At 44.4% G+C, this 25,581-nt stretch overlaps 2 protein-coding genes across 2 annotated transcripts; one reads left to right on the top strand and one right to left on the bottom strand.

The window, feature by feature from the left end:
* Positions 1–2,496: 2,496 nt before the first annotated feature.
* NDUFS6 (NADH:ubiquinone oxidoreductase subunit S6) lies at positions 2,497–20,242 on the bottom strand. The gene is made up of 4 exons (XM_090039115.1): positions 20,069–20,242; positions 19,150–19,203; positions 3,521–3,643; positions 2,497–2,661 (listed from the first exon to the last, which is right to left on the bottom strand). The coding sequence occupies exons 1-4, from the start codon at positions 20,195–20,197 to the stop codon at positions 2,593–2,595; spliced, it is 375 nt and encodes a 124-aa protein (XP_089895241.1). The 5' UTR covers positions 20,198–20,242; the 3' UTR covers positions 2,497–2,592.
* Positions 20,243–20,292: 50 nt separating this feature from the next.
* MRPL36 (mitochondrial ribosomal protein L36) lies at positions 20,293–21,002 on the top strand. Its single transcript, XM_090039116.1, has 2 exons — positions 20,293–20,439; positions 20,531–21,002. Exon 2 carries the CDS (start codon positions 20,538–20,540, stop codon positions 20,805–20,807), a length of 270 nt encoding a protein of 89 aa, XP_089895242.1. The 5' UTR covers positions 20,293–20,439; positions 20,531–20,537; the 3' UTR covers positions 20,808–21,002.
* The last annotated feature ends 4,579 nt before the right edge of the window (positions 21,003–25,581 follow it).

Below are 25,581 nucleotides of genomic sequence, written 5' to 3' on the forward strand. Positions count from 1 at the left end.
CTGATGATCCAAACTTAACTCTGCCATCCTGTGCTTCTGCAAGACAAGACAGTAATTATCACTGCCAAAGTATTCGAATAGGCCCTGTGATCTTAGACACAGGGCTTATCAAGTCTATCTATATTACCTATATTCTGTAAGTGAAGGTGTGAATTGACAGCACTCTAGCCACTCCACAAACACTTCATGTTGCTTTTAGTGTGCACTAAATGCTTCTGTGCTAGGTGAAGTAACCTACCTTCCACCTGAACATCCACAAGCAGAGCCTGCATGGAGTAAACTTGTGCACTGAAACTTTGCATTATAGCTTAAGCGGCACTCTCTCAGCAAACAGGCCCTCGCAGTGCAAAGGGGAAAGCTTTGTACAGGCAGTCTTCAACTTCCAACATTTTGAGTTACAATGTTTTGCACTTACATTTATAAATTGACACCCGTTTAAACTTTCTGATGTCAGTTTCAACTTTACAACGTTTGATCTGATGCCACGCCACTCCACGCCAGCAAACAAGTTTGCTACGTTGCCCATCTCCCGTCTGTCCAAACGTCCTTGGACACTTTCTTTAAGAAAGCAAACGGGACTCCTGAGAAGACTCCAGCCAAAAATCTTTCAAAAAGTCCAACCAGGAGCCCTTCAAAAAGTCCAGCCAAGTCACCTCGAAGAAGTCCTTCTCAATCAGTATGATTGCTATTTACAATATAAATACATTAATGTAACTATATTACTCATCTAGAATTGATAGAGTACAAAATTTTGGGTTATTTTTGGTGAAAATAGGGTATCATGCCTTGGTTCAGGAACCAATCTCCCATTTATAACATTGTTTCCTATGGGGAAAAGAATCAGTTCCGAATTGCAATGTTTCAACTTAAAGACATGGTTCTCAGGAACCATTTGTGTCGCAAATCTAAGGACTGCCTGTAGACTCCAGAGCAGACGTATCCAAAATACGACCCATTGGCCAGATCTGGCCCACCAATGGATTTTTATCTGGCCCATGATGGATCCCTTGGCCTTACCTGACCCAGACTCTGGGGGCAGCCTTGGCTGTGGCATGTGCAGCTGGTTGCACAGCCCCTGGGTGTGCAGCAGGGCTGGAGTGGCACAGCAAAACTCCACTTCCCAGCAGCCCCAGCTCCTTCCACCTGCTGCTGCCATCAGACCCGGCTCTGTTGCCCAGAGACCCCAGCCCATCCATCCCAAACCCACTGCATGGGTGCCAGACAGAGTGGGCAGGTGGGGTCTTTATGGAAAACAGCCTGGGACCTGCGTGGACAGGGCACATTTAGCCAGGCATGGGGCCACGGGCAGGCAGAGATCACCATCTGGGAGTGGGATGGGTGGGTGCAGCTGGGATCAGGGGCCAGTGACAGCACAGGGCTGGGCCCCAGCATTGACAATCTGCTGCCTGCACATCCATGATGGGAGCTGACAGAAGCATAGTAGAAGCAGACTACTGCTCTGTCCAGGGCCCCAGCCCTAGCCCCCCTTCCCACACCTGGACGTTGCTCCCTGCCCATCCACAGCCCTATCCCATGTGCTTGGCCCAGCACACCCTGCCCTGGAGCAGTCTCCATGGAGACCCCAAGATCACAGGGTAGAGTGTAGGGCCAGGCCCCAGGACACAGCCACTTAGAGAGTTTTGGTGAGCTGCTGCAGGCCAAGGTGGGGAAGGGAAGGGGCAGAGGTGCTGACCCAGCCTATGACAGCTCATCAAAACTCCTTAAGTGGCTCTCTGGTCCAAATAATTGCTCACCCCTGCTCTGTTGCCACCAAAACATAAAATATACTTACAGCCAAAGAAAACAAATATCTTGGGTTACGAATTCCCATTGATCCTCCAGTATTTAGCTCCTAACAAAAGGAAAAGCAGACAGGCTTTTGTCCACAACAAAGGAGACTGTCTCACATTGGTACATGCCTCTGCCTAAACCCAACATTTCTGGCCGACTACCTAAGATCTGCTATAGAAAACTGGGAGGAACAAGTTTTTCATACCTAGTACAGGCTTTTGCCTAAACCAAGGCCCCAGGGTTTTGAATCTCATTGTGGCACTTTACCTCTCTTCATGCATAGTATAGGATACCTTGAAGGCTAACTCAGGGATGTTTAGACACTAAGCCACTCTGCAGTGCAATGTCCCCTCTAAGGTTCTAATCCATACCAATCAAGACATGAATGGATTAACATAAAAAACCAGGAGAGAAACACCAAGAAACAGCAGGTACCTGCTTATGTCTAATCAGATTTGAATATAAACACTATATTTAACCTATCAGAAATAGAGTATTACAAGTTTCAAATCCAAGATCTTTATATAATAGGATATCCAAGAATTAGTAGTAAAATAGTATCTTAACTATTTGAACAAACAGCTTAATATTTCCAGGTCATCCTGTTTATTCACCACAGATTCACATACTTTTTTCAAATTCTAAGAACAAAAATTCCAAAGTTGTAGTTTTTTCTTTTTTTAAAAAAAACACAAAATTAAGAACTCACTTTTAGCTTTAATTTTTTATTATTATTATTGTTATTATTAGGATAACGTTGAAATCCTGATAAGAGTTCTTCAGGGCATGCACAAGTATCTATCAGTGATGATGTTTCTGTTTAAACTGAAGTCCGCAGTAGCCACATGTCCCAGTTTTCGTTTCTTTATCCTGTCAAAAAAACCCAAAAAAACATAATTTTTATAATTTTCTATAAAATGAAATGTGTAACTAACAAGTTTCTTCTGAAATTAACTAATTTGCATGATTTTGAAGTTATTTATTTCAAGTGCAAGGCTATTCTGAAAAGTAACAAAAATGGCAATACAAAATTCATACTCAACCTGTAAAACATGCTCAGTTTCCAATGTTTTTATTGTTATTTCTGCTATCTTTGAATTGCTGAACTGGGATCAAAAGTCAAGTTAAGGAATTTCTTTGTTTATATCAACCTTAAAAGATATCCCATTACAAACTGGACCTCTGTTCAACCTCATAAAATTACTTCAAAGTGTAACTTTATTAAATTTACACTGGTGCTGCTGACTGGAACTTAGTAAATAATTCTGATAATTCAGAAAGAGAAATCAGCCTGTTCACATTTTGTCCACACTGGGATTTTAGCCAGCGATGACATCTATTACAGCAGTGCTCAAATCCCAGTCTGCAGTGCCACGGCTTCCAGCCCACAGGGCTTCCCACTGGTCAGAAAACTTAATGGTGGGGGAGCAGTGACCATTATTACTGACATTATTAAATATTTGTATTTAAGCCAACAGAAAAATTTCTAACGACTTCAACAAGTTTTGGGCCAGAATCATGTTAAGCCATTTAAAACTGTTGCTGAAACAGTCTAGACATCTTCCATTTTAAGTGTGCAGCACACTGTGGCACTATAGAAATAAGTCTATTGTTTAAGAGAATCACTTCTCACCTTGTTAAAACAGCACTCAAAAAAAAAAAAAAAGATGATCTTACAAAAAGTAAAATATGCTACAGAATAGCCAAAAGAGAGGTTAAAATTCATTACCAAGTTTATATACACTTTAGGATGTCCCAAAGCTCCTCCACCACCATCGCATGATACCACTCTGCTTTCAGCTTCATTCACAGGTTGTTCTGCTATCAAATCGATGGCAAAGCTTGTATTCACCTGCAACAGAAAGAAGTTTCAAAAGTGCACTATAGTATAACACAAAGCAATAATCACCAACTTTACTTTCCTCAAAAAACAGTTCTGCATCTTCTCTTTAAAAGTAGTATCAATAATTATTGCACAAATAGCTACAGGTGATGGTATACAGGTTGTGCTTTTAACTTTTTCTTTGTTCTAATGTTCTCATTTGCATAAAACCAGTTAAGTTCCTTGGCTTTAGGAGGAGAGCATTTAAACTGCCTACTGAAATAGAATGGCTCAAAAAAACCCTTTGAAAGTATTCAAGTGCACTGAAGTATGAGCTTGTCTCAAACACATTCATTCAACCTCACCTAAATCCACTGTATACATTTCAAATGCTCTCTCTCTTCTCTTTGAGGGCATACACCTCTAATTAGACTCTTAATTGCATTTCTAAACAAAAAAAAGCAGCAATCTCTACCCTCAAACCAGAGTGCATCCACTAATTGTTAAGAATTCAAATCAGCTAAAGGAAAATTCAGCAACAGATAACTCATAAGCCTAGAGGCAATATGTGCCAGCTGGCAAACTACATTTAAGTTTGATTATGCAGGTCAAACCAGAGATATTTTTTTGGATATTACTTGGAGAATAGTGACAAGTGATTCTTACTAACTTTAGTACCTGGCCATTGCATTTCATATATTAAAAAGCATGCAATAGGGAAGAACCCTTAAAGTTACAGCAGCAGCTTAAAATGATCAATGAAGAACACACTCTCATCCCTTTAGAATGCCAACATGAACTGATTTGCTCTTTTCTCAAGTTAGAACTTATTTTCTTTATAAGTCTTTGAACTAATGGCCTTCACCAGAAAGGCCAGAATAGCCTTTTCATATAAAATTACACATACACACACACAAGACAACAGGGCAATTCATATTAAAAAGCAGTACCTGCTGTGTATGTATGTTTGCATATCATAGCAAACATTATACAAAATATACAAATGAGTTTTCATCACTGTGAATCCTCAATGTAAAGCAGGTAAGTGGCGTTCATACGAACTCTGAAGTGCAATAAGCAGTTCACAAAGCTCTGCTATACAAATCTTGAAGAAAATGTACTAAAGAATTTAAACCTTGGAATTTTGTACAACTGTGGAAAATTCATTGTGCTAGTCACGTTCAAGAAGATTCAGTTATCTAGGTCAGATTTGTTGATAGTTAAAATACAGCTCATGAAAAATAACTGTGACTAATTTTGATTTTTAAACAAATTTTCCAGAGAACTCAATATTGGCACTTGATTTTTTTTTTTTTTTAAACGATCATAAGATACAGATGCTGCACAACACCAAACTGCATCTTGGACCTCCATTGGTTCTAGACATTTATCCAGAAGTTGGGCAAAATTTCAGTTTGCATATGAGGTTTGGGAACTATTATAAAAGTGGGCAATGGAGAAACCAGATTCCTTTGCTCCACACCTTACAATTATCACACAAACTGTAATGTCACCAGTTCAAGCAATTTATCACATGATAGAAATAGTGAATTAGCCATGCTACTCATTAAATGTAAAACACCTTTGTGGCTGGTTCCTACTGTACTTTAATTGGAAAGTGAGCCGCTCCCCAGTGCTGGGATGCCCCTGCACATGGGAAGCCCTGCATCAGGCATACAATTTTCATGCTGCCAGGCTGCACCCAAGCCATTTAAATTTTCCAGTACATAGGAAGCCCAGCACTGGGGAGTCGGTCTCTGACACATTCACACAGGGCTCCCTAACTGTCAAGTTTAAAGGGCATGTAGGCAGCCACACACTGGAGACTGGCTCTCTTTCAAGATCTGGGCAAATGGAGAGCTGAGATTGAGAAGCAGCTGCCCAATCCCAGGTGCGCTGGCAAATGTGGGAAGGGACCCAAGGAATTTTATCCTGGATCCTAAAAATCATGCACCGTGACATCTCACTCAAGTCACAGGATGACCATTTTTGAGACCCACGATAAAATTCCTCAAGAACCCATCTCATAATTGTCTGGAGGGGGTCTGGCATATCACAGTTGACTGAAATGAGGGAAGTCTAAGTGCTGAAGGACAGTGATTCAAAAGAGCAGAAACAAAAACCATCTCTCCCCAACCCCCAGTGCACTGCCTTAGTTAAAATAATACTCTTTACCATACAAACATCTGCTTAATTCACAATTCAGTCTACACAATAACAAAGGCCTAAGGAAGGACGGTCTAAGGAAAAATATGATCAACTCATTAAACATTAGACCACATTGAGCAAGGAAACAGATTTAAGACTACATGGTACCTCAATCTTCGCACTTCCTACCAATGAAGTTTCTCACTTCCAGTATTTATCATGAGGGTCCTACCAAATTTGCAACTGTGTGGTTTTCACCGAAATCACAAATTAGAGCATGTTCCATGATAAACAACAGATTCACTGCAAAAAAGCAAGCAAACTGGGGGCGGGGTAGGAAGGGGTCACAGGGCTGCTCACAGCAGGAGACTGCACAAGCAGCTGCAGCAAGGTCCTGAGCCAACTGTGGTAGGCAGCCAGGAGGATGCACCAGGTCCTGTGGTGCCCAACCCAGCTGACTGTGCATGTGTACACCTGCTGCTGGCAACAAGCCAGGTCAGAGCTCTGCCAGCCTGGGATCTTTCTGCAGCTGCTTGTACAGCCTGCTCGCTTGGGGACAGCCCAAAATTGTGGCTTAATTACCCTGATTTTAAGCCCGAGGAAGGCATTAATCCATGCTTAATAACGTGTGGATTAATTGCTTCCTCAGGCTTAATCAGAGTACTTAAACTGATCTTTTGGGCCATCCGGCAATCTGCAGAGAGGGGCAGAAGTGCCAGGACCCCTTGACCAGAGGCATGGGGGGACCCTGCCACACTCAGCCCATGAAAATAGTGACTGGCCCCAGGGTCTGCCCATGAAATCGAGTGGCTGCTTCCTTGAGTTTACTAGACCCATATTTATAATGCATGCCAAAGAACATTACTTAGTATGCTGCCATGGACGCCAACATGAAATACTATAACATGGTAAATACTTAAATGATACAGGGGGTCCCATATCATTCATATTTGGCTGCTTTGCACCTAGGATACTATGTATTTATTTGTCTACATAGTTAAGACCAAGAAACCAACTAAGCCCTCCTAGACTGGAAAATGCAGGACTCAGACTGAAACCTAGAGCTTTCTTCCTTTATAGAACACATAGCAAAGGACTGCCTGCCTTCCCATCTTGGCCAGTCACCTCTTCAAGTCTCTGTCTGGTTCATACACTTCCATTTTTAAATCATCAGAAATAAGTGACTCTACATCACACCCAAAGTATTTTTAGGAAAATTAGTATTTTAACCATATATTCTGTTAGCCACTTTCAACTCTAGCTGAGATTCTCTATTATTTCACAACAGCATATATTGACTTGGGTAATATAAATTATATAACCGACTTGCAGATTTTGTCATCTCTGACTGATAAAGACATTTCTTATGAAGGCACTGAGCAGTTTAGACTAAAAAACCCTAAGATTCTGAAAATAAAAACATAAAATTAGGTTTCTAAATCCAGAGTTAAGCATATACCAGATTATAATTCAGCAAGCGCGTCTCTGAACACAGGTGGTGTTAGTTAAGCTCAAGTGCTCTGCTGAAACAGAGCATGTGACTTAAGTTTTCCAATGCTGAGCAGTCAGGTCTCACTTAAATTAAGCCACTTAAACTGACTACATTTTAGTGTACCAAATCATATGAAGTTACTTCTAAAAAACACTGGCCAAACCTAACAACAACTTGCTCTGAAATGTGGTGTCTAAAATAGACAATGCCATTGCCCGTCCTAGGCTTTTCAAAAATATACCTCATCTTTAATTCAAGTAGCAACTTACAAAATAAGATACTGTCTATGTCTAGGCTAGCCAGTCTTAAGGTTAAGAACTGTTAGGCTGTACTAAAGAGTCTGCAGTTGCTCAGCTGAAAGAGGCAAAAATCTTTGAGTTTTTGATGCTAGAAGTAACCCTAGACTGAACCTGCACAGGTTTCTTGCAATTTTTCTTTTTGGCTAAAGAAATGTCTTAAATTTAAAAACTGATCTGAAGTTAATTGATATTTATCTTCATTTAGTTGCACAGTTGTTTGACAATCAAGTTCACCATTCTATATTAATAGGATTTTTAAAATAGCCTAAAAAATTCTAATAGGTTTTTTAAAACTGTTTAGTGGTTTTACAACTCCTTATCTTGTTTTCAATTAAGAGCTACAATGAATTCCCTTGCAGTATTACTGATATCAGTGAATGATGAAGTTAATGTTACTTGTTCACAGAAGTAATTTGAACACATGGATTTACATGTACTTCTGATTACTAACCCTTTTCCTTCTCTGTATTTCAATTTCCTATTACTTCAATAAGCCTAGAGGTATAAACAGACTTGCTAACATAAATGTTAACATCCTAGTTAGAACCTACGTAAACATGATGTCATGGTAACAGGTCACCTCAGGAATACAGTTTACCATGACTGTAAAATACTCAACAAATCAACCACCTATTGCATTAACATTTAGAAAGGGGAGATAGTCCTGCTTTGCAATTTAGCTTTGTAAAACTGAACTTCCAAACCCAGAATTTACAGCTATGTTCTCTAAAAGCTCCATACCCCAAAATATTTCCTAGGGAGGACAGTCTGTTTGAGATTTTCTTCAAATGTTTTGTAGACAAATCCACTGTTGCTCCAAAAGGCCTACTGGAGAAGAGAACCTCTAAGAGACTGAACCCCGAGTAAGCCTTAATTTAAATTATTTTATTCTTGGTTTGCACTTGGACTTGGAATCTTTCTTTAGCAAAATAACAAGAGGTGCACCGTTAAAGACTTTCTTAGCCGATATTGATAGCTGATTATTAACCAGTTATAATCAGCCGATACTGATCCAATAGCCAATTTACAGGAATGCAGCCCAGCACCTTGGAGAGCAGCACCCTGCTGGTAAGTCTGTGGGGGCAGAGGGGCATGGGGGGAGGAAAGATTGAGGCCCCCCACAGCAAGGGAGTGGAGCAGGGGTAGCCACTGCCCAGCCATGGCAGCAAATGCAACCCCAGAGCCAAGACCGAGCCATGGGCCTTCCCCCACCCCCATACCACAGATTTACCGGCTGGAAACTGCTCTCCAAGCTGCCAGGCTGCATTCCTGGCCACATGTATGCAGCATTTATCACGTTATTGGCTACATCGGCCAAAAAAAGCCAATGGGTGATAATGTTAATTTTCTTTTCATCAGTACCAATCTGATATGCAACCGATATATTGGTGCATCTCTAAAAATAAGTATTTTTTTGGTTTGTAACCATTAAGACATTTTAACTTTCAACTACAGTACAAAAAACCTGTACAATAAATCTGTACTTCAAATACAGGCGGAGACCTCACAAGTCTACATGCCTTAACCTAAATATATTCCAATTTTCAATTTACATTTACTATTACAATTTAGGAATGAATCTATCGTCATGGAAAGGTCAAAGCCATCAAAGGAGAGATTCTTGAAATTAGTAATTTCTTTTCCATTCTATCTATGGATAAGATGTCCTTGGCTTTTTCCTCTGACCGTGCTGCAAGTTCCTGTGGAAATTCAGTTATAGAAATGTAACGAATAGTAACTGAGCTTTTCAATTTGTTTGGCTTTTCAGCAGCCAGCTGAAAGTGCAAACTCAGGCAACTGACTTGCCTTGTTTATAATGGTTCTAGGAGGAAGAATTTAGTAGGTACAGCTGCTTGCAGACATGGAAAAAGAAAACAAAAAACAGCGCTTTAAACACTCTGCATGCCCCCCCACACTGAGCCCAGTGCATCCCCAGAAGAGGCAGCGTGTTAGTTGGACCTGGCTCACTCAACATCTGTATAGACTGGGTGCTTTACTGGGGTGGGGTTGGCACTTTTATCTAATAGCTGATTGAATCAACTAGTAGAGAAAAGCACCCAATCTATATAGACGCTGCGGAGCCAAGTCGAACTAATGTGCTGAGTTTTCCAGTAAAGTGGGGTTTTGGGGGGGGGGTTTCCCACCACGTCTGTCAACAGCATAATTGCTCAGCACCCCAAGTAAATGAGCTATGAGAGAAATGCATAGCAAAAGGACCTCAGATTAGGAGATAAAACTGAAACTGAAAAAGGCAAAAAACACCTAGACTAACGAGCAGTCAGATCGGGAGCACAGGTGCTGTATATGAAATTTATGACCAGATGGTATCATAGTTAGTACGGTCTGAAGGGACCTGAGCAGATCATCAAGTCCAACCCCCTGCCATGGCAGGAAAGACTATTGGGGTCAAACGACCCCTTGTCTTAAAGACCCCTAACGTAGGAGCCAGCACCACTTAGCTTGGAAGTTGGTTCCAGATTCTAGCAGCCCTGACAGTGAAGTAGTGCCTCCTGATGTCTTGTCAGAATTTACCCTCTTCCAGCTTCACAGCAGGAGACTCACTAGTCACTCCTGGTAGTGCTCGGGGGAACAGGGACTCCCCCAGTGCCTGCTGGTCCCCTCTGACTAGTCTGTAACAGGTCACTAGATCCCCCCTCAGCCTTCTCTCCTGGAGGCTGAACAGGTTCAGGTCCCTGAGCCTTTCCTCGTAGGGCCTGCCCTGCTGCTCCCTGTCCATGCGAGTGGCCCTCCTTTGGACCATCTCCATGTTGTCCACATCCCTCTTGAAGTGCGGCACCCAGAACTGGACGCAGTACTCCAGCTGCGGCCTGACCAGTGCCGCATAGAGGGGGAGGATTACCTCCTTGGACCTGCTTGAGATGCATCTGTGGATGCATGACAAGGTGTGGTTGGCCTTCCTGACTGCATCCCTACACTGCCAACCCATGTTCATCTTGGCATCAACGATGAGTCCAAGATCCTTTTCTGCCTCTGCATTGATGAGAAGGGAGTTCCCCAGCCTGTAGGTATGGTGCTGGTTCTTCCTCCCCAGGTGCAACACCTTGTACTTGTCAGTGTTGAATCCCATCCTGTTCTCATCTGCCCACCCCTGTAACCTGTCCAGGTCCGATTGCAACCTATTCCTCCCTTCTAGTGTGCCCACATCCCCCCACATCTTAGATGTGTATCAGTTTACCAGGATTTGTTTCCTCACTGGACAATTTCTGACCTATCAGTTCAAGACAAGGACAAACTTCCCAACTGCACTCTGGCTGTAGCAGAGAATGACCACTGACTTGAACAAACCAGGAACAGTAGAAGTACTCAACTAGCAACTTGCTTCCTTTTGGAGATGGTAGCAGACATGAGTGGAATGTCAGGCATAGCTTCTACAATGGAAGAAGTGGTTATCCTAATTCAGAAAGTAGTCATTCCTTTTCAGCTTAGTTCTATTCTTCTACTGTACTGAGGCTATATACTAAATGTTGTGTTCCATCTCATCATAGTGCAGGAGAAGGGGGCTGCCCAGAAAAGAGCTGTTCTAGGTAAAAAAAAAAAAAAAAAAAAAAAAAAAATCACTAGAACCTTCCTGAGTCTTTGAACAGTCACACATCTTATTTGGACTCATCTGATAAGTGTGGCAAACACAGCAAACACCTCATCATTAGAAACCACCATGCTAGAAAATAGTTATGGTATTATCCACGGTATTTGGGGATGGAAACCTTCAACGCCACACAAATGCTGAAAGACATTCCCAACAAGATCCTTAGTACTGGCCAAACCCCAAAATGTATTGTGTCAAGTTTATTTCCTGGTACCTCGACCTGTATTCTAATATTAGAAGGACTGTGGGTTAGGCTACATGGGGGGCAAGGAGAAAAGGATTTGGTGGTAGGGGTCTGCTACAGACCCCCACATCAAGGGGAAGAAATAGATTTGGGGCTCCTGAGGCAACTCTCAGAGACCATAAAAGCTAAAGAGGCGGTGGTCATGGGGGACCTAAACTACCCGGACATCTGCTGGGAGACACAGACAGCGAAGTCCCACCGCTCACGCAGGTTTCTAACCTGTGTACAGGACCTCCACCTGACGCAGGAGGTACATGGTCCCACTAGGGGGAATGCCTTACTGGATCTGGTATTGGCAACGGGGGATGACATAGTAGGGGACCTACAGATCGGTAGCCATCTGGGGGACAGCGATCACCTAAAAGTACAATTCAACATAAGGCGTCGAGTGGGTAAGGTAACCAGTAGGGTGAACGTGCTGGACTTTAGGAAAGCTGATTTCAGCAAACTCAGGCGATTAGTGAAGGATGCACTGCAGAGTAGTAGTTTTGAAATGATGGGAGCCCAAGAAGGGTGGCTGTGCCTTAAGGAAGCTATCCTTCGAGCACAAAGCGAGACGATCCCCGTGAGAGGTAAAAGAGGGAAAGGGGCCAGGAGGCTTCCCTGGCTGACCAGAGAAATCCAGGAAGACTAAGGGCCAAAAGGGGAGCACATAAAAAGTGGAAACAGGGAGAGCTCACCGAAGAGGAATATACCTCTTCTGCTCGTGCTTGTAGGGAGGCAGTTAGACAGGCCAAAGCTACCATGGAGCTGAGGATGGCAACCCAAGTAAAAGACAATAAGAAATTGTTTTTTAGCTATATAGGGAGTAAAAGGAAGGCCCAGGGAGGAACAGGACCCCTGCTAAATGGGCAGAAACAATTGGTGACGGACAGAGGGGACAAGGCTGAACTCCTCAACGAGTTCTTCGCCTCAGTGTTCCTAAGCGAGAGGCATGACAAGTCTCTCACTGGGAGTGTAGGGAGGCAGCAGCAAGGCACCAGACTTCCATGCGTGGACCCTGAGGTGGTGCAGGGTCACTTGGAAGAACTGGATGCCTTTAAGTCGGCAGGCCCGGATGAGCTCCATCCGAGGGTACTGAAGGCACTGGCCGACATCATTGCAGAGCCACTGGCGGGAATATTTGAACACTCGTGGCGCACGGGTCAAGTCCCGGAGGACTGGAAAAGGGCCAATGTGGTTCCCATTTTCAAGAAGGGGAGGAAGGAGGACCCGGGTAACTATAGGCCAGTCAGTCTCACCTCCATCCTTGGCAAAATCTTTGAGAAAATCATCAAGGCTCACATTTGTGAGAGCCCGGCAGGACATATTATGCTGAGGGGAAACCAGCACGGGTTCGTGGCAGGTAGATCGTGCCTGACCAATCTAGTCTCTTTTTATGACCACAAAATGCCTCGACGCAGGAGGAGGGGTGGATGTCGTATACTTGGACTTCAGGAAGGCCTTTGATACGGTATCCCACCCCATACTGGTGAACAAGTTAAGGGGCTGTGACTTGGATTACTGCACAGTCCGGTGGGTGGAGAATTGGCTGGAGGGTCGCACCCAGAGAGTTGTGGTGGATGGGTCGGTTTCGACCTGGAAGAGTGTGGGCAGTGGGGTCCCGCAGGGCTCGGTGCTTGGACCAATACTCTTTAATGTCTTCATCAGCGACTTGGACGAGGGGGTGAAATGTACTCTGTCCAAGTTTGCAGATGACACTAAGCTATGGGGCGAAGTGGACACGCCGGAGGGCAGGGAACAGCTGCAAGCAGACCTGGACAGGTTAGACAAGTGGGCAGAAAACAACAGAATGCAGTTCAACAAGGAGAAATGCAAAGTGCTGCATCTAGGGAGGAAAAATGTCCAGCACACCTACAGCCTAGGAAATGACCTGCTGGGTGGCACGGAAGTGGAAAGGGATCTTGGAGTCCTAGTGGACTCCAAGATGAACATGAGTCGGCAGTGTGACGAAACCATCAGAAAAGCCAATGGCACTTTATCGTGCATCAGCAGATGCATGACAAATAGGTCCAAGGAGGTGATACTTCCCCTCTATCGGGCGCTGGTCAGACCGCAGCTGGAGTACTGCGTGCAATTCTGGGCGCCGCACTTCAAGAAGGATGCAGATAACCTGGAGAGGGTCCAGAGAAGGGCCACTCGTATGGTTAAGGGCCTGCAGGCCAAGCCCTGCGAGGAGAGATTAGAGAAACTGGACCTTTTCAGCCTCCGCAAGAGAAGGTTGAGAGGCGACCTGGTGGCTGCCTATAAGTTCGTCAGGGGGGCACAGAAGGGAATTGGTGAGTATTTATTCACCAAGGCGCCCCCGGGGGTTACAAGAAATAATGGCCACAAGCTAGAAGAGAGCAGATTTAGATTGGATATTAGGAGGAACTTCTTCACAGTTCGAGTGGCCAAGGTCTGGAACGGGCTCCCAAGGGAGGTGGTGCTCTCCCCTACCCTGGGGGTATTCAAGAGAAGGTTGGATGTGTATCTAGCTGGGGTAATGTAGGCCCAGCACTCTTTCCTGCTTATGCAGGGGGTCGGACTCGATGATCTATTGAGGTCCCTTCCGACCCTAGCATCTATGAATCTATTATAAAAGCCTTAGTCTGTCTGTCCATAACGCTTTATTCACACACTGATTAACTATTTGACTCTGCCTGACTCAGCCGGGCAGGGGTGGGGTGGAGGAGGGGCAGAGTGGCCCAGGCCCGACGCAGCAGAGCAGGGGGTGGGGAGCAGGGCCAAACCCCAAATGGCAGAGGCAGAGGAGGGGAAGGGGGGAAATAGGCCCAGATGAGAGGGGACAACCCGGTGCTCTGGTTCCTCCCCCCTACCATTTATTCTTGACAGGCAATTTGTTAGTATGAATATACACTCTATTTTGACCCAAATAAGAGGGTCACAGAAAACAATCCTGCTGTACAGACATTCAAATTCAATCCCGCTGTATGGGCATTCAAATTTTCATCTTTATAATGAAGGTCCAAACCGAGAAAATTAAATTCAACTTGGGGTAAAAACATGCCACTCTTTTATAACTAAGTAAAATAAAGCCCTTCTCAATTACTTACATTCTTAATGTTTTTAAAAGTTTTAAGATGGTTTTCACTCTCTTACAAATATCAAGTCTGTGGCTTCCCTGGTTTCAAGATGGCTAGTTCTGGAAAGTCTCAGAACTGTTTTTGAGGACTCCAACCTTGTCTGTCAAGGAACAATGGTGGTTTAATATTTTAATAAGATTTCCTTTTTCCAAATGTTATTAGCCAAGACTAAGTTTAAAAAACACAGTTTCTGACAGTGTGACTGCCTTTCCAAATTTGTTCCACTTGAAATGACGAAGACAGGGCTAGACCTCAGGAGGTCACCTAGTCCAACCTCCTGCTCAAAGGAGGATTCTTCCCAAGTAAATCATTCCAGCCAACCATTTATTCAACCTGCTCCTCAAAATGTCTGAAGATAGAGACTGTACAGCTACTCGAGGTAATCTGTTTCAGTGTTCATCCACCCCCATATTTAGAAAGTTCTTCCTTGTATCCAACCTGAATTTCCTGTTTTTGTACTTTCAGACCGTTACTTCTTGTCCTATCTCCTGCAGCCACAGAGAATAGTTTATTACCATTTTCTTTTTACCACCCTACATGTATTTGAAGACAGCTAGAAAATCTTACCCCTACCTTAATTCTTGTATTTTACAGACTAAATAATCCCAGTTCTTCCAACTTTCTCTCATAATTCATGTATTCTAGATGTCTAATCATTTTCATCACACTCCACTGGACTCCTTCCAATTTATCCACATCTTTTTTCAAGTGCAGTGCTAAAACCTGGACATGGTACCCTCCAGGTAATAATGTCGCACCAATCCTGAACAGAGTGAAAGATTCACTTTCCCCGAGTTGCAGACATGCATTCTTAGCTTCAGAGATATCATGCTTTACTAGTTTCCCAACCAATCAATTTCTAAGGTAATAAAGTATGAAGGAAAAAAAGACTGAATACAGGCGCACACACGACAGAAAAATTAAAAAGCATTAGCATGCTTCGTTTCTCATTTGTAGATCAGTTTTAAGGACACCTCAAACTTATGCAAAAATTAAGCTTCTCTCAAATTTTAATCTAATTTTGTTACACTGGGAAGGAGGACCATTATGACAAAAAATTGTGTAAGTGTATCATAATATAAAATGCTACACTGTGCCCAACATCCTAGGGAAACCTACTTGAAGATAATACGGTACCATATAGTACAAGCTATTTAAAACACCATTTAAATCCTGCAAATGACAACAGTCATTTTCCAAAATTCTACCGATTTCAATATTGACTGTACTACTTAAATGTATTTTGGCTATTTCACATACCGGAAGTTTGTTCTTAGCTTTCCCACCTTATTAATACTGGTTACACATTGCTACTCAGTGCTTCTGCTCATCTGTTCACACCTTATTATGGCTACATATATTTAACTGAGAGCCTTGCCTCTAAAACTAACCATGAAAATGTTGAAAGTCAACTTCACAGCTTCTAATAACATACAAATGACAGCAAAAGAAATGGGCTAGAAGGAATAACCACCCTCCCCATGTCAGGATTTTCTGCTTACCGAAGTGACCCCATTACATGTAATTAATCCATTTAATGTCAAAATCTATGACGAAAGGGCGATGGTAACATTGCACTTGTATCTTCAAACTTGGCATGACTGAGCATTTAACTAGAACATGCTCTTCATGTTCACTTCTGTTCACAAATTCGAAGGTCTATTTAATTCCCTAAGCACCCACATCCTATACATTTAAGAGGATATTCCCAAGACAGATGTCTTTTAACAGTAAACTATTGCATCTCAAGCTAGTTCACATGGGGATTACAGAAAAGATTTTCTAAGGCAGAAATGAAAGCCTCCCTTAGGCTATGCTGAAAATCCCAGCCAAATCTGTTAGAGTGGTATAATGATTCTGTACTTTTCATGCCATATATCTTCAAGTAATCTCCAGAAAGTATGTTTGCTTTCCTCAAGATTGGGGGTACTAAGGCATATTTTTAATGAATATTTCATATTTGTAAATTAGAAGTCATACTTGTGTTTGGCCAATTAGAAGTAAATGAAAATTAGCTCTTGCCTACATTAACCAAATGCTTGCATATTTCATTGTAGAACAGTAAAAGTATATAAGAAAACTGTACGATATATTAGTAATCACCGCCTTCACTTGCATGTTTAACTGAAAAAAAAAAAAAAAAAAAAAAGTGAGGCCTACTCATGTAAGTAATATGCATGCTTACAGAATCAGGGCCTAATACCACTACCACGCACGAGCTTGAAGTTACACCTGTGTTTTAACTGTTTTGCTGAATTGAAGCAGGAGGCATGCCGTAATTTAAAAACTTCCTAAGTGACAGCTTAAATTGTTTTTACTATTGTCAGGCATTACAGGAGAAGCATAACACCCAAGTTATTATACTTATATTTCATACACAACTGTCGATTCGAGCACTACAAATGAACATGTAACTCATGTTGTATTAAAAAAAATAGTAATTTTGTAAAGACTGTCTTTATACTTTCTTACAAGAGAAAGATTGCAGGCTGCAGAGTATAGGCCAGTTTGTTCCAGTCATTTAATAGATTTCATAGACATTAGGCCTGGAAGGGACCTCATGAGATCATCAGGTCTAGCCCCCCCCTCCCCCCCCCAAGGGCAGGAAGTCAGATGGGGTCAAATGACCCCAGCAAGATAATCATCCAAACACTTCTTGAATGTGTCTAGAGTAGGTGCTTGCATCACCTCTAGGGGGAGTCTATTCCACTCCAGTCTACTCTGGAGACTCAGACAGTAAAGAAGTTTTTCCTTACATCCAGTCTAAAACAGTCTTCCAGCAGTTTGTGACGCTGGACCTCATCTTCCCTTGGGGTGCCCAGGTGAACAGATGTTCTCCCAGATCCTGATGCACACCCCTTATGTACTTGTAGGCTGCCACCAAGTTCCCTCTGAGCCTATGCTTTTCTAAGCTGAAGAGTCCCATGCCTCTCAGCCTCTCCTCATAAGGCCTGCTCTCTTGACCTCTGATGGTGTGTGTGACTCTCCTCTGGACTCTCTCAAACTTATCCACATCCTTCCTAAAGTGTGGAGCCCAGAAGTGGACACAGTACTCCAGCTATGGCCTCACCAAGGCTGAATAAAGCAGGCACATTTAATTTCTGTTGGTCTGACTACATAATCTAGCCAACTTTGTCTTGGGTGTCCAGGCAGCTCTCTCCACTCCGGTACCCAAGGAAACTTTCTTTGGTGTCCAAATAACTTCCATTCTTTTGATACTGCCCAACCCCTGTAGTTATTGTACTGTGATTTTGTATGTCAGGATTAGAGCTATGTAAAATTGACAGAACGCATTCTTGGTTCTTATGTATCATACTTGTGTTATAGGATCATACTGTACACCAAGAAATATGGGGGAATTTTTTTTCAGAAGAATCCAATAGTATCTTGTTTGCTTGTGAGAGAACCCTGCTTTGACTGCCAAAGTTTATACATGGTCTGATTATGTTTTTAGACATGAAACTGTTTTCCTTGGGATTTGCTTGGATGATAGAAGCTTGTGCAGTGCAAAACAGGTTCTATTTCCTGCTTCCATTCTTCCTTTAATTCCTTTGTGTTACCATCCTGTGCTATGATAGAATATAAATAGTTGAAGTGGGTCCCTTGCTTAAATTTTGTGTTGTTTACTGTTACATGAGATCCCTGACTTAATGTGCTATTTACCACCAGCAATTTTTTTTCTCCAGGTTCACTTGCAGCATAATTATTTTTGCTTCATTTCTTAGTCACGCATACCAAGCCTCTACATGACATAACACATTACCACAAGCAATCTCACTACCTGTTTGTACAATAAAATCCCTGATATCGAGCACAAGTGGGGAATGGAGGGTTCTGATGACGTAAAAATTCCACTTACCTGAGGGCACAGGGTTTCCACCCCAATGCAGAGCAGGAGTGGGAGTGGTGGCAGTGCAGCATGGTAGGTGGCAGCAGCAGCAGCTGCATGCAAGTTTCCTCTCCCTCCCCAACACCGGCTGGAAATTCTGGTTGCTAGAAATGCCGGTTAGTAAAATCCCAGATGACAGGGATTTTACTGTACAATATTTAGGCGCAGGAGGGACAAGGAGTCTGCATCATAATGCAACTATCAAATATTATGTCATATTACCCTTGAATTTTATTACAAGCGTCTCCAGAAATAACTTGTCAGTATTTGATTTAAGTTGAATAAAAAACAAAAAAAATGCATTGATATTAACTAAAATGTGGACTTTTTCATACTTCTCCGTTATACAGGGAATAACTATATTTGAATCACAGAACTATATAAAATTAGGGCTGGAAGGGACCTCAGGGGTCATCTAGTCCAACCCCCTGCCCAAAGTAGAATCATTGCAGCCAAATGTTGGTCTACATGTGAAGTTATTTAGGAAGAGCTGTTCCTGCATTGATCCATGTATGCAGAAGCTCTTGGATCAAAGCTGTGGACCAGGAGAAGTTATAAGCCATCAGATATCATTAACAGCAAAGTACAGAGCAACGATCTTTGCACAAGCTATTTGTTTCCATGCAACACAAAAATAAGTCTACCATTTTTACTCTAACAGAATGAAAAGTCTTTACACTTCAAAAACATGTTTAAATAAAACCAAGCCTTAAGGTATTACCAAGAAATTTAAAATCAACTCTGGCAGGGCCTAGCTACAGCGTATTTTACCTCCTTCTGCCGTGTCACGAAACGAGTTCTTCTGTAGTCATGTTCATCATATATCTGAAATACCAAATAAGTTGCAGCTTAATTATACATTAGGAACTATTAGCCCATTTTGCCACCTTGCACCAAGATCTTGTGTTGAACTGCTTGCTTGTTAGTCTACTATGGGCTTTCCAGAACCATTCCTTACAGAACAGCCTGCCATCCCATATATGCCTTGAATTCCTTGCTCCCAAATAAGTAACTTTGGAGGTTCTCTGTTCAACACGGCACCAAAGCGCTGACCCCATTAAAACTTCACAGTAAAAAAAAAATGGGACTTAGTGAATACAATGATATAGGAACCTGGGTCTACTTGACATGTATTGGGGACATAGACCTTAGGTCTACAGAGCAACAGTTCCTCTTCCCCTCCCACCCCCAATTAACAAAGACTAGTGTGTGTGTGTGTCAGCTGATTACTTGGAACAACAAAGAACAAAGCAGGGATGGGAGTAAAGGCCACAGGTTAAAAACAAGTGCACAGAAATGTGACACCAAACACACCGGACAGTGCCCACTGGCCCTTGAAAGAGTCCAAGGAGCCAGGAGATGCTGCCCAGTGAAACTACTTGGAGACACAAATGGTCATGACAGAAAAGTGATTCCGCAGTCCCTGGGAGCCCTCCCAGCCAGAGCCTCCTTTCTGGACAGAGAGATGTTTGGCTCGGGCAGGGGATTTACCAAGAAGCCCCAGACGAGGCACGTGTAAATGAAAAGGTGCGGGAACCCGCGTAGCCAGAGCCTCGGCAGGAAGCACTGCAAGGGGCCCAGGCCTGCAGGGCCACCTAGCCCTCCACCATCCCGGCTGCTCCATCAGGGAAACGGGGAGCCCGAGCCTACAGTGCCAGCACTCCCGCCTCGGTCCCGGGGCACACATCACCTGCCCCGTGTGTGTCACCAGCTCGCCAGTGGCGGACGCCCGCGCGCCGTAGCCGCGGCACCACGCCCGGCCCGGGGCCCAGCAGCCCAACCGCGCCAGCAGGCGGAAGGTCGAGCTGGGCGCCGCCATCTTGGCACGGCCACGTGACCCACAGCGACGGCACCATTAAGCATGCGCAGCAGCCTTTAAAACACACCCACACGCAGGGGGCGGAGAAAGGCGAGTGTCCCTCCAGCCCAGACCCAGCTCCGCTATGGGCTCCGCCCCCTCGCCCAGTGCGGCCTTGTGCGCAGGCGCGGGCGTCCCGGCAGCGACCGGCGTGGTCCGACCGCCATCTTAGCTCCCGGTGCGGCGACCGCAGGTGTCTGCGGGTGCGGACGGAGGGAGGGTCTTGGGGCTGGTAGCAGCGGGTGATGGCGCCGCCCCCGCCCTTTAACCGTCGGTCATTTTTCTTCTGCGCAGGGCGACCATGGCGGCGCTGCTCGTGCGACGCCTGTCGGTGGCGGCCCTAGCCCTGGCCCGGTCCGGCCTGCCCATGTGGGCCCCGGTGGCTGTGGGCGCGGCACCGCGCCCGCTGCTGGCGGCCGCGCGTCTCCTGCCCCTCCCGGCGCCGAGCGCGGGCATGAAGGCGAAGGTGGTGCTGCGGAGGCGCTGCAAAGACTGCTTCATCGTGCGGCGGCGCGGCCGCCTCTTCGTCTACTGCAAGACCACCCCCCGCCACAAGCAGCGCCAGCTCTAGCTCTAGCGCCCGCGGCCCCGGACCCTCCCCGGGGAGGGAGCAGGCGGCAGCTGGAGCCCGCGGCCCCCCACCAGAGGGGGGAAGGAGCCTTTGAAGCCTGCAGCGGGGACCAGCGCCAGCTCCTGTGGCCTCTTCTTTTTCCCCCTAGTGTCTAGTGTGCACATGAGGCTGTAACAGTAAACTTCTGGGTTCCTAGCAAGTGTGTGCTTCAGTTATTTTGTGTGCAGGTGTGCAGTCATCAGCAAGCAGTGCCTTGGAGGAGGATCTCGACCCCGGCTCAGGGATGGGTCCTGAGCTGATGATGACCATCTTCCAGCCACAGATCATCCCCACCCCCCCAGTTGCAGGTTGCAGGGGAGAGGGTGAGATATAGATACAGTGCATCTACTGTCAGATTTTATTGCTAGTTCTCCACCGGGGGGTGGATGGGTGCTTCTGTGCCTCTGCATCAGGGTGCTTTTAATGGCATGAAAACCTACAGTCCCTGCCCCACCTATGGCATGCTGGTGACTGAATGCAGTGAACAGACTAAGTGGTGCTCTGGTTGTTGGGTAGTTGTATAATGTGCGTGTGTCTGTGTGCATATGCATGGATGTAATGGGGACCTAGCAGCAATTTCTGTATTTAAATATGTTATACCAGGGGTGGCCAGCTTGGAGCACGTGCCCTCAAGTGGCCCCCGCAGCCTTTGCATGTGGTACATAACAGAAATGGAATGAGTGGCATGGTGGCAGTTTGGACAGGGAGCACAGTACAAAAAGCAGAGCAACAGATTGAGCAGATGAAGGGGATCTGATTAGCACATGGAGAGAGTGTGGGCCTAATTGTGACACGCCTGCCGAAAAAATTGGTTCCACACTTTTGTACCTTTTTATAAGTAGTTCCAACACCTGTTTTCAGCCATCCTTTGAAATCTGGCAGTGAAATTAAGACCAGGAGATTATACAGGGTTGGGGTGTTTGTTTTATTTTGTTTGTTTTTCTTTCACTCTATTTATTTTTTTTAATTGCATACCAGAAACCTTGGTTTTGAAGAGGTTTTGGTGTGGACTTTGGGACGGTATATTACAGTAACTTTCCCAAAAAAGCTTTTCTCCAAGCAGGACCATACCCAGTTGATTATGTTGGTGACAGTGATGGGTCGGGGAGGAGAATGATATTTTGAGGAATACCATGTTTAGTCAAATCCAAGGTGAGGTTTTTTTTCTGAGCCATCGTGGATTTGGGTAAATGCAGTATGTCTGTTTCTAGTTATAAATTCAGTTTAGTTTCATAAACACTTGTGATGTTGATTGAGTCAGGCTTTATTATAGGTTTTTGATATGCAATGAAAACCCATGTTCTGGGAGATGTGACCAAATAATCAGGGTATCAATACTGAATGGGTCTCTGCTGGAGCAGTGGAGGTTTCTTGTAGCAGCACCTTTGCCTGTGACTGGACTGTATCTTCACACACACAAGAAGGAAGTTGAGAGCAGATGGATTTATTTTATCCAGGTTGTTGTAATATGAGTGCTTCTCAAAGACCAGCAAGGAGTTTCATTACCAGAACCAGGAGGGGTGCAGAACAGAGAAGGATCTTGGTTCAAGTTCTTTCAGGGAGGCAGCATCTATTCCAAGACGTTACAAAAAGGGATGAGATCATACTTAGGGGATTGGCTTTAAAATTTGTTTTCCATAAATATGTAGCTTCTGTAGTTTAAGTGTCAAGTGCACGGTAAGAAATGTCTTCATTTTTCTTCATTTTATGATCCCTAGGGAAAATAAGGGTCCATTCAGGTAGTGGATTCTAAGGGGATCATAGAAAAGCAGTTGGTGGACCTAGACAGTGCTTTCATGCAATTAAAAGCATTGTCATAATGCATGTAGTCAGCATGTGGGATCTCACAAGGATATAAAAACAGGGCCTGAACTGCTTGACCCAAAGTTTGGATAATGAATGATAATTGTTTCTGTTTGGGAACATGGTAGTGCACAAGATTCCATTCCTAGCTTCGCTTGGTCCAGATGGTCTTAAGAGAGTGGGCTGGTATGGGCTTGTGAAGGAATAAGAGCTGTAGGGCTGGGGCATAACATACAGGTTATGTCTCTTCCTTTTACCGGGTGCGCTATCTACAGATACCAGACTGCTGCTGGCAGCTACTATAGTCCGTACTCTAGCTGAAGTGGTAGAAATCTGTTACAGTGCAAATTTTCAGGAAATAAGCCCTGATGCTGTTGTGTGCTGGTAGTATTTATAGCTGTGCAGCAGAAAATACTGGGGTTGCAGATTGAAACATTGCGAGGATAGAAAGGCCAAGGTGTGTTGCCTGTGCATTCTGAATGTTGTCTTTCTGCACCTGTATTATGACAATGCTTTTAATCACATGAAAACATCTCATGGCTGGGGGAGGGATAGTATGCCTGTCACTGAATGCAGCATGCAGAATAAGTGATATTCTGGTCATCAGGTAAAGTTGCATAATGAATGTTGTCTGTAGGTTCTCCATCTCGCTGTAGAAGCTGGAACGTGCAGAGAATGAAAGGATTAGTGTAAATGAACAATGAATGTTGGATTCTATTCAGGAAAACTAATTTTTTCCCCTACGTATGCTGCAGACTTTTCCCATAAAATGCTGTATAGGTAGCCACTAACTACTTTCCTCATCCCCTGGGCAACCAGCTTCAGGTACTTGGAGCTACAGTTGTGTCTGGTGAAGTACTGAATACTTGCAAGAGCAATTACAGTCAGTTGAAGCTGTGGGTACTCAGCTGCTCTGACAGTAAGACAGCTTTAAACAGGAGTGTAGGCTTCTGTGGGGTGGGCTCCCCCTGCATGACTGGGAGGGAGTGGGGGGGAGCTGGGCAGCCCTCACTCAACTTCATGCACAGCCTGACACACTGCCAGCCATGCACACCACCAATCTGCAGTGTGAGTTTGGCCCATGCACAGCTTGGGCAGTCTACCCCACCTGGCTGCTGTAGTAGGAAAAAATGGAGAGCAGGGGACAGCCTCTGGGGTGCATATGGGCCCACAGGCTGCCAGTTGACCAGCCCTGAACTAAATGACACTTTTGCAGGCTGGATCCACTGCTGTGAGCTGTATGTTTGACACCACTGCTCTAAGATACAGAATTATCATTCATGGTAAAGTGCTGTTCATGTGGCTACAGAGTGTTCAGTTATTCAGTGCTTCAGCAGGAGGGACTGATGATAAGGACAGTCTCCTGAATGAAGGGAGAGTTCAGTTCCAACCCCCTTAAGCTGAGAGAGTCCTTTAATTGGTATCTCATTTCTGGGATGAATGCTCTTAACATTAAAAAAAGATCGCTGCCTGTGGCAGCAGCACTACTATCACCACCTTTGTAGATGTTCTTTACAAAGTATTGTGAGCCCAGTCTAATTTTTTTTAACAGATGCTGGTGCCTGCCCTAGGGGAATTTCCGGCTCTGGATCCCAAATGGGTGAAGGCAGCTGCCTGCAGCTCTGACTTAGGTGCATAAGCTCCAGGGAAAAATGAAGTTACAGGGGCACCCCTGTGCTTCATGTTTCCTGTTGGCTACCTCTGCAGAGCTCCATGCTCAGCTGGAGAGTGTTTTGGATCACCCTTCTGAGAACACATTCCCACCCCCCCCCCCACACACACACACACACCCTCTTGTTTACTATATAGAGCACCTGGGCATCTAACTCAGGGTTGTTGATTCCACATTAGGGACATAAGAGGTATCTGATGTCCTCTTTTGAATCTAGCCCTTTGGCCTTCATCTCTTCTGTACCTTAGTTCTGCAACAGTAAATGGGATACAGCTATACTTCCTTGCCACTTGGGGTTGGTGGTGTGATCATGTACTAGTCCTAGGCTGCTATTAGCTATCTCCTGTGCACCCTTGTCAGAACAAATGACTTAAGCTAGGTGGGTGGGGAGGGGAGGGGAGGGGAGGGTGGGGAGGGAGGGTCAGTTTCTGGCTACAGTGCATGTGCTTCAGGAACTTTGGTTCCTTTCATTTGTGATGCAGTTATCTTTTATTTTGGCATGCCCTCTTAAAATTGTAGCTTAACAAATGTTAAAACTGAAAAGATTAGTATTGGCAGTGGAGTCTCTGTTGCAGTGTTTGTTGGCAGTTTCAGAGAAGAGCCAGACCCTTGATCAAAATGATCAAAACAGCTGTTGTTATTTATTATTCATTGTATTATGGGAACAGCGTGACTGAGAAGAGGGCTGACAAGACTATCTATACAGTAAGAGATGCCCATGCCCTGAGGAGTTTATTATCTAAGTAAACAATACTGACACGGGGCTAAGGGTGAAGAGATACTAAAAGGCCGATTGAGAAGCATGGTAATTGGCAAAGGCCATAGTTCTATAATTTATATTAAAAATATTTTCCTAAGTGTTTGTGGTTGGGAGGGGGCTATGGAAATGAGAAGAGAAAGATCGTATTGCGGGGCGGGTGAAAACAAGGGGAGCATGGAATGCAAGCGCACTGAGGATTGAGCAAAGGCCTGCGGAAAAATGGTAGCAAATAGCCTTGGAAAGAGGCTGCCCAGAGTAAAAACTGAGCAATGCAGTTGGGCAACACTGATCACATATCAACATCAGCAGGTTTCTTTGAGCTGCTTTCTTGGGTCTGTTTTGGCCACCCAGGAACTTGGCTAGGCATTCTCAAACGGTATTTTTTTCTTCCCCATCCTCAGGCAACTGGTAATAGGAAGGGGGCTGATGGCACTTCCAGGGGGTGCTCCATACAATTATGGAAATCTACAATGAAGGTTTCCTTATTCCTACAAAAGGTT

The sequence above is a fragment of the Crocodylus siamensis genome, chromosome 3 (assembly GCF_052110815.1).
Source record: "Crocodylus siamensis isolate JL-2025a chromosome 3, ASM5211081v1, whole genome shotgun sequence".
NCBI lineage: Eukaryota > Metazoa > Chordata > Crocodylia > Crocodylidae > Crocodylus > Crocodylus siamensis.

What these genes read in the sequence shown, in the direction of transcription:
- NDUFS6 (XM_090039115.1), bottom strand. Translation starts at nt 20,197, where the DNA reads ATGGCGGCGCCCAGCTCGACCTTCCGCCTGCTGGCGCGGTTGGGCTGC. An exon ending in TGGTGACACACACGGGGCAG is followed by an intron (nt 19,204 to 20,068) that starts GTGATGTGTGCC and finishes TTGGTATTTCAG; the next exon opens with ATATATGATGAACATGACTA. An exon ending in TCGTGACACGGCAGAAGGAG is followed by an intron (nt 3,644 to 19,149) that starts GTAAAATACGCT and finishes TTTCTGTTGCAG; the next exon opens with GTGAATACAAGCTTTGCCAT.
- MRPL36 (XM_090039116.1), top strand. Translation starts at nt 20,538, where the DNA reads ATGGCGGCGCTGCTCGTGCGACGCCTGTCGGTGGCGGCCCTAGCCCTG.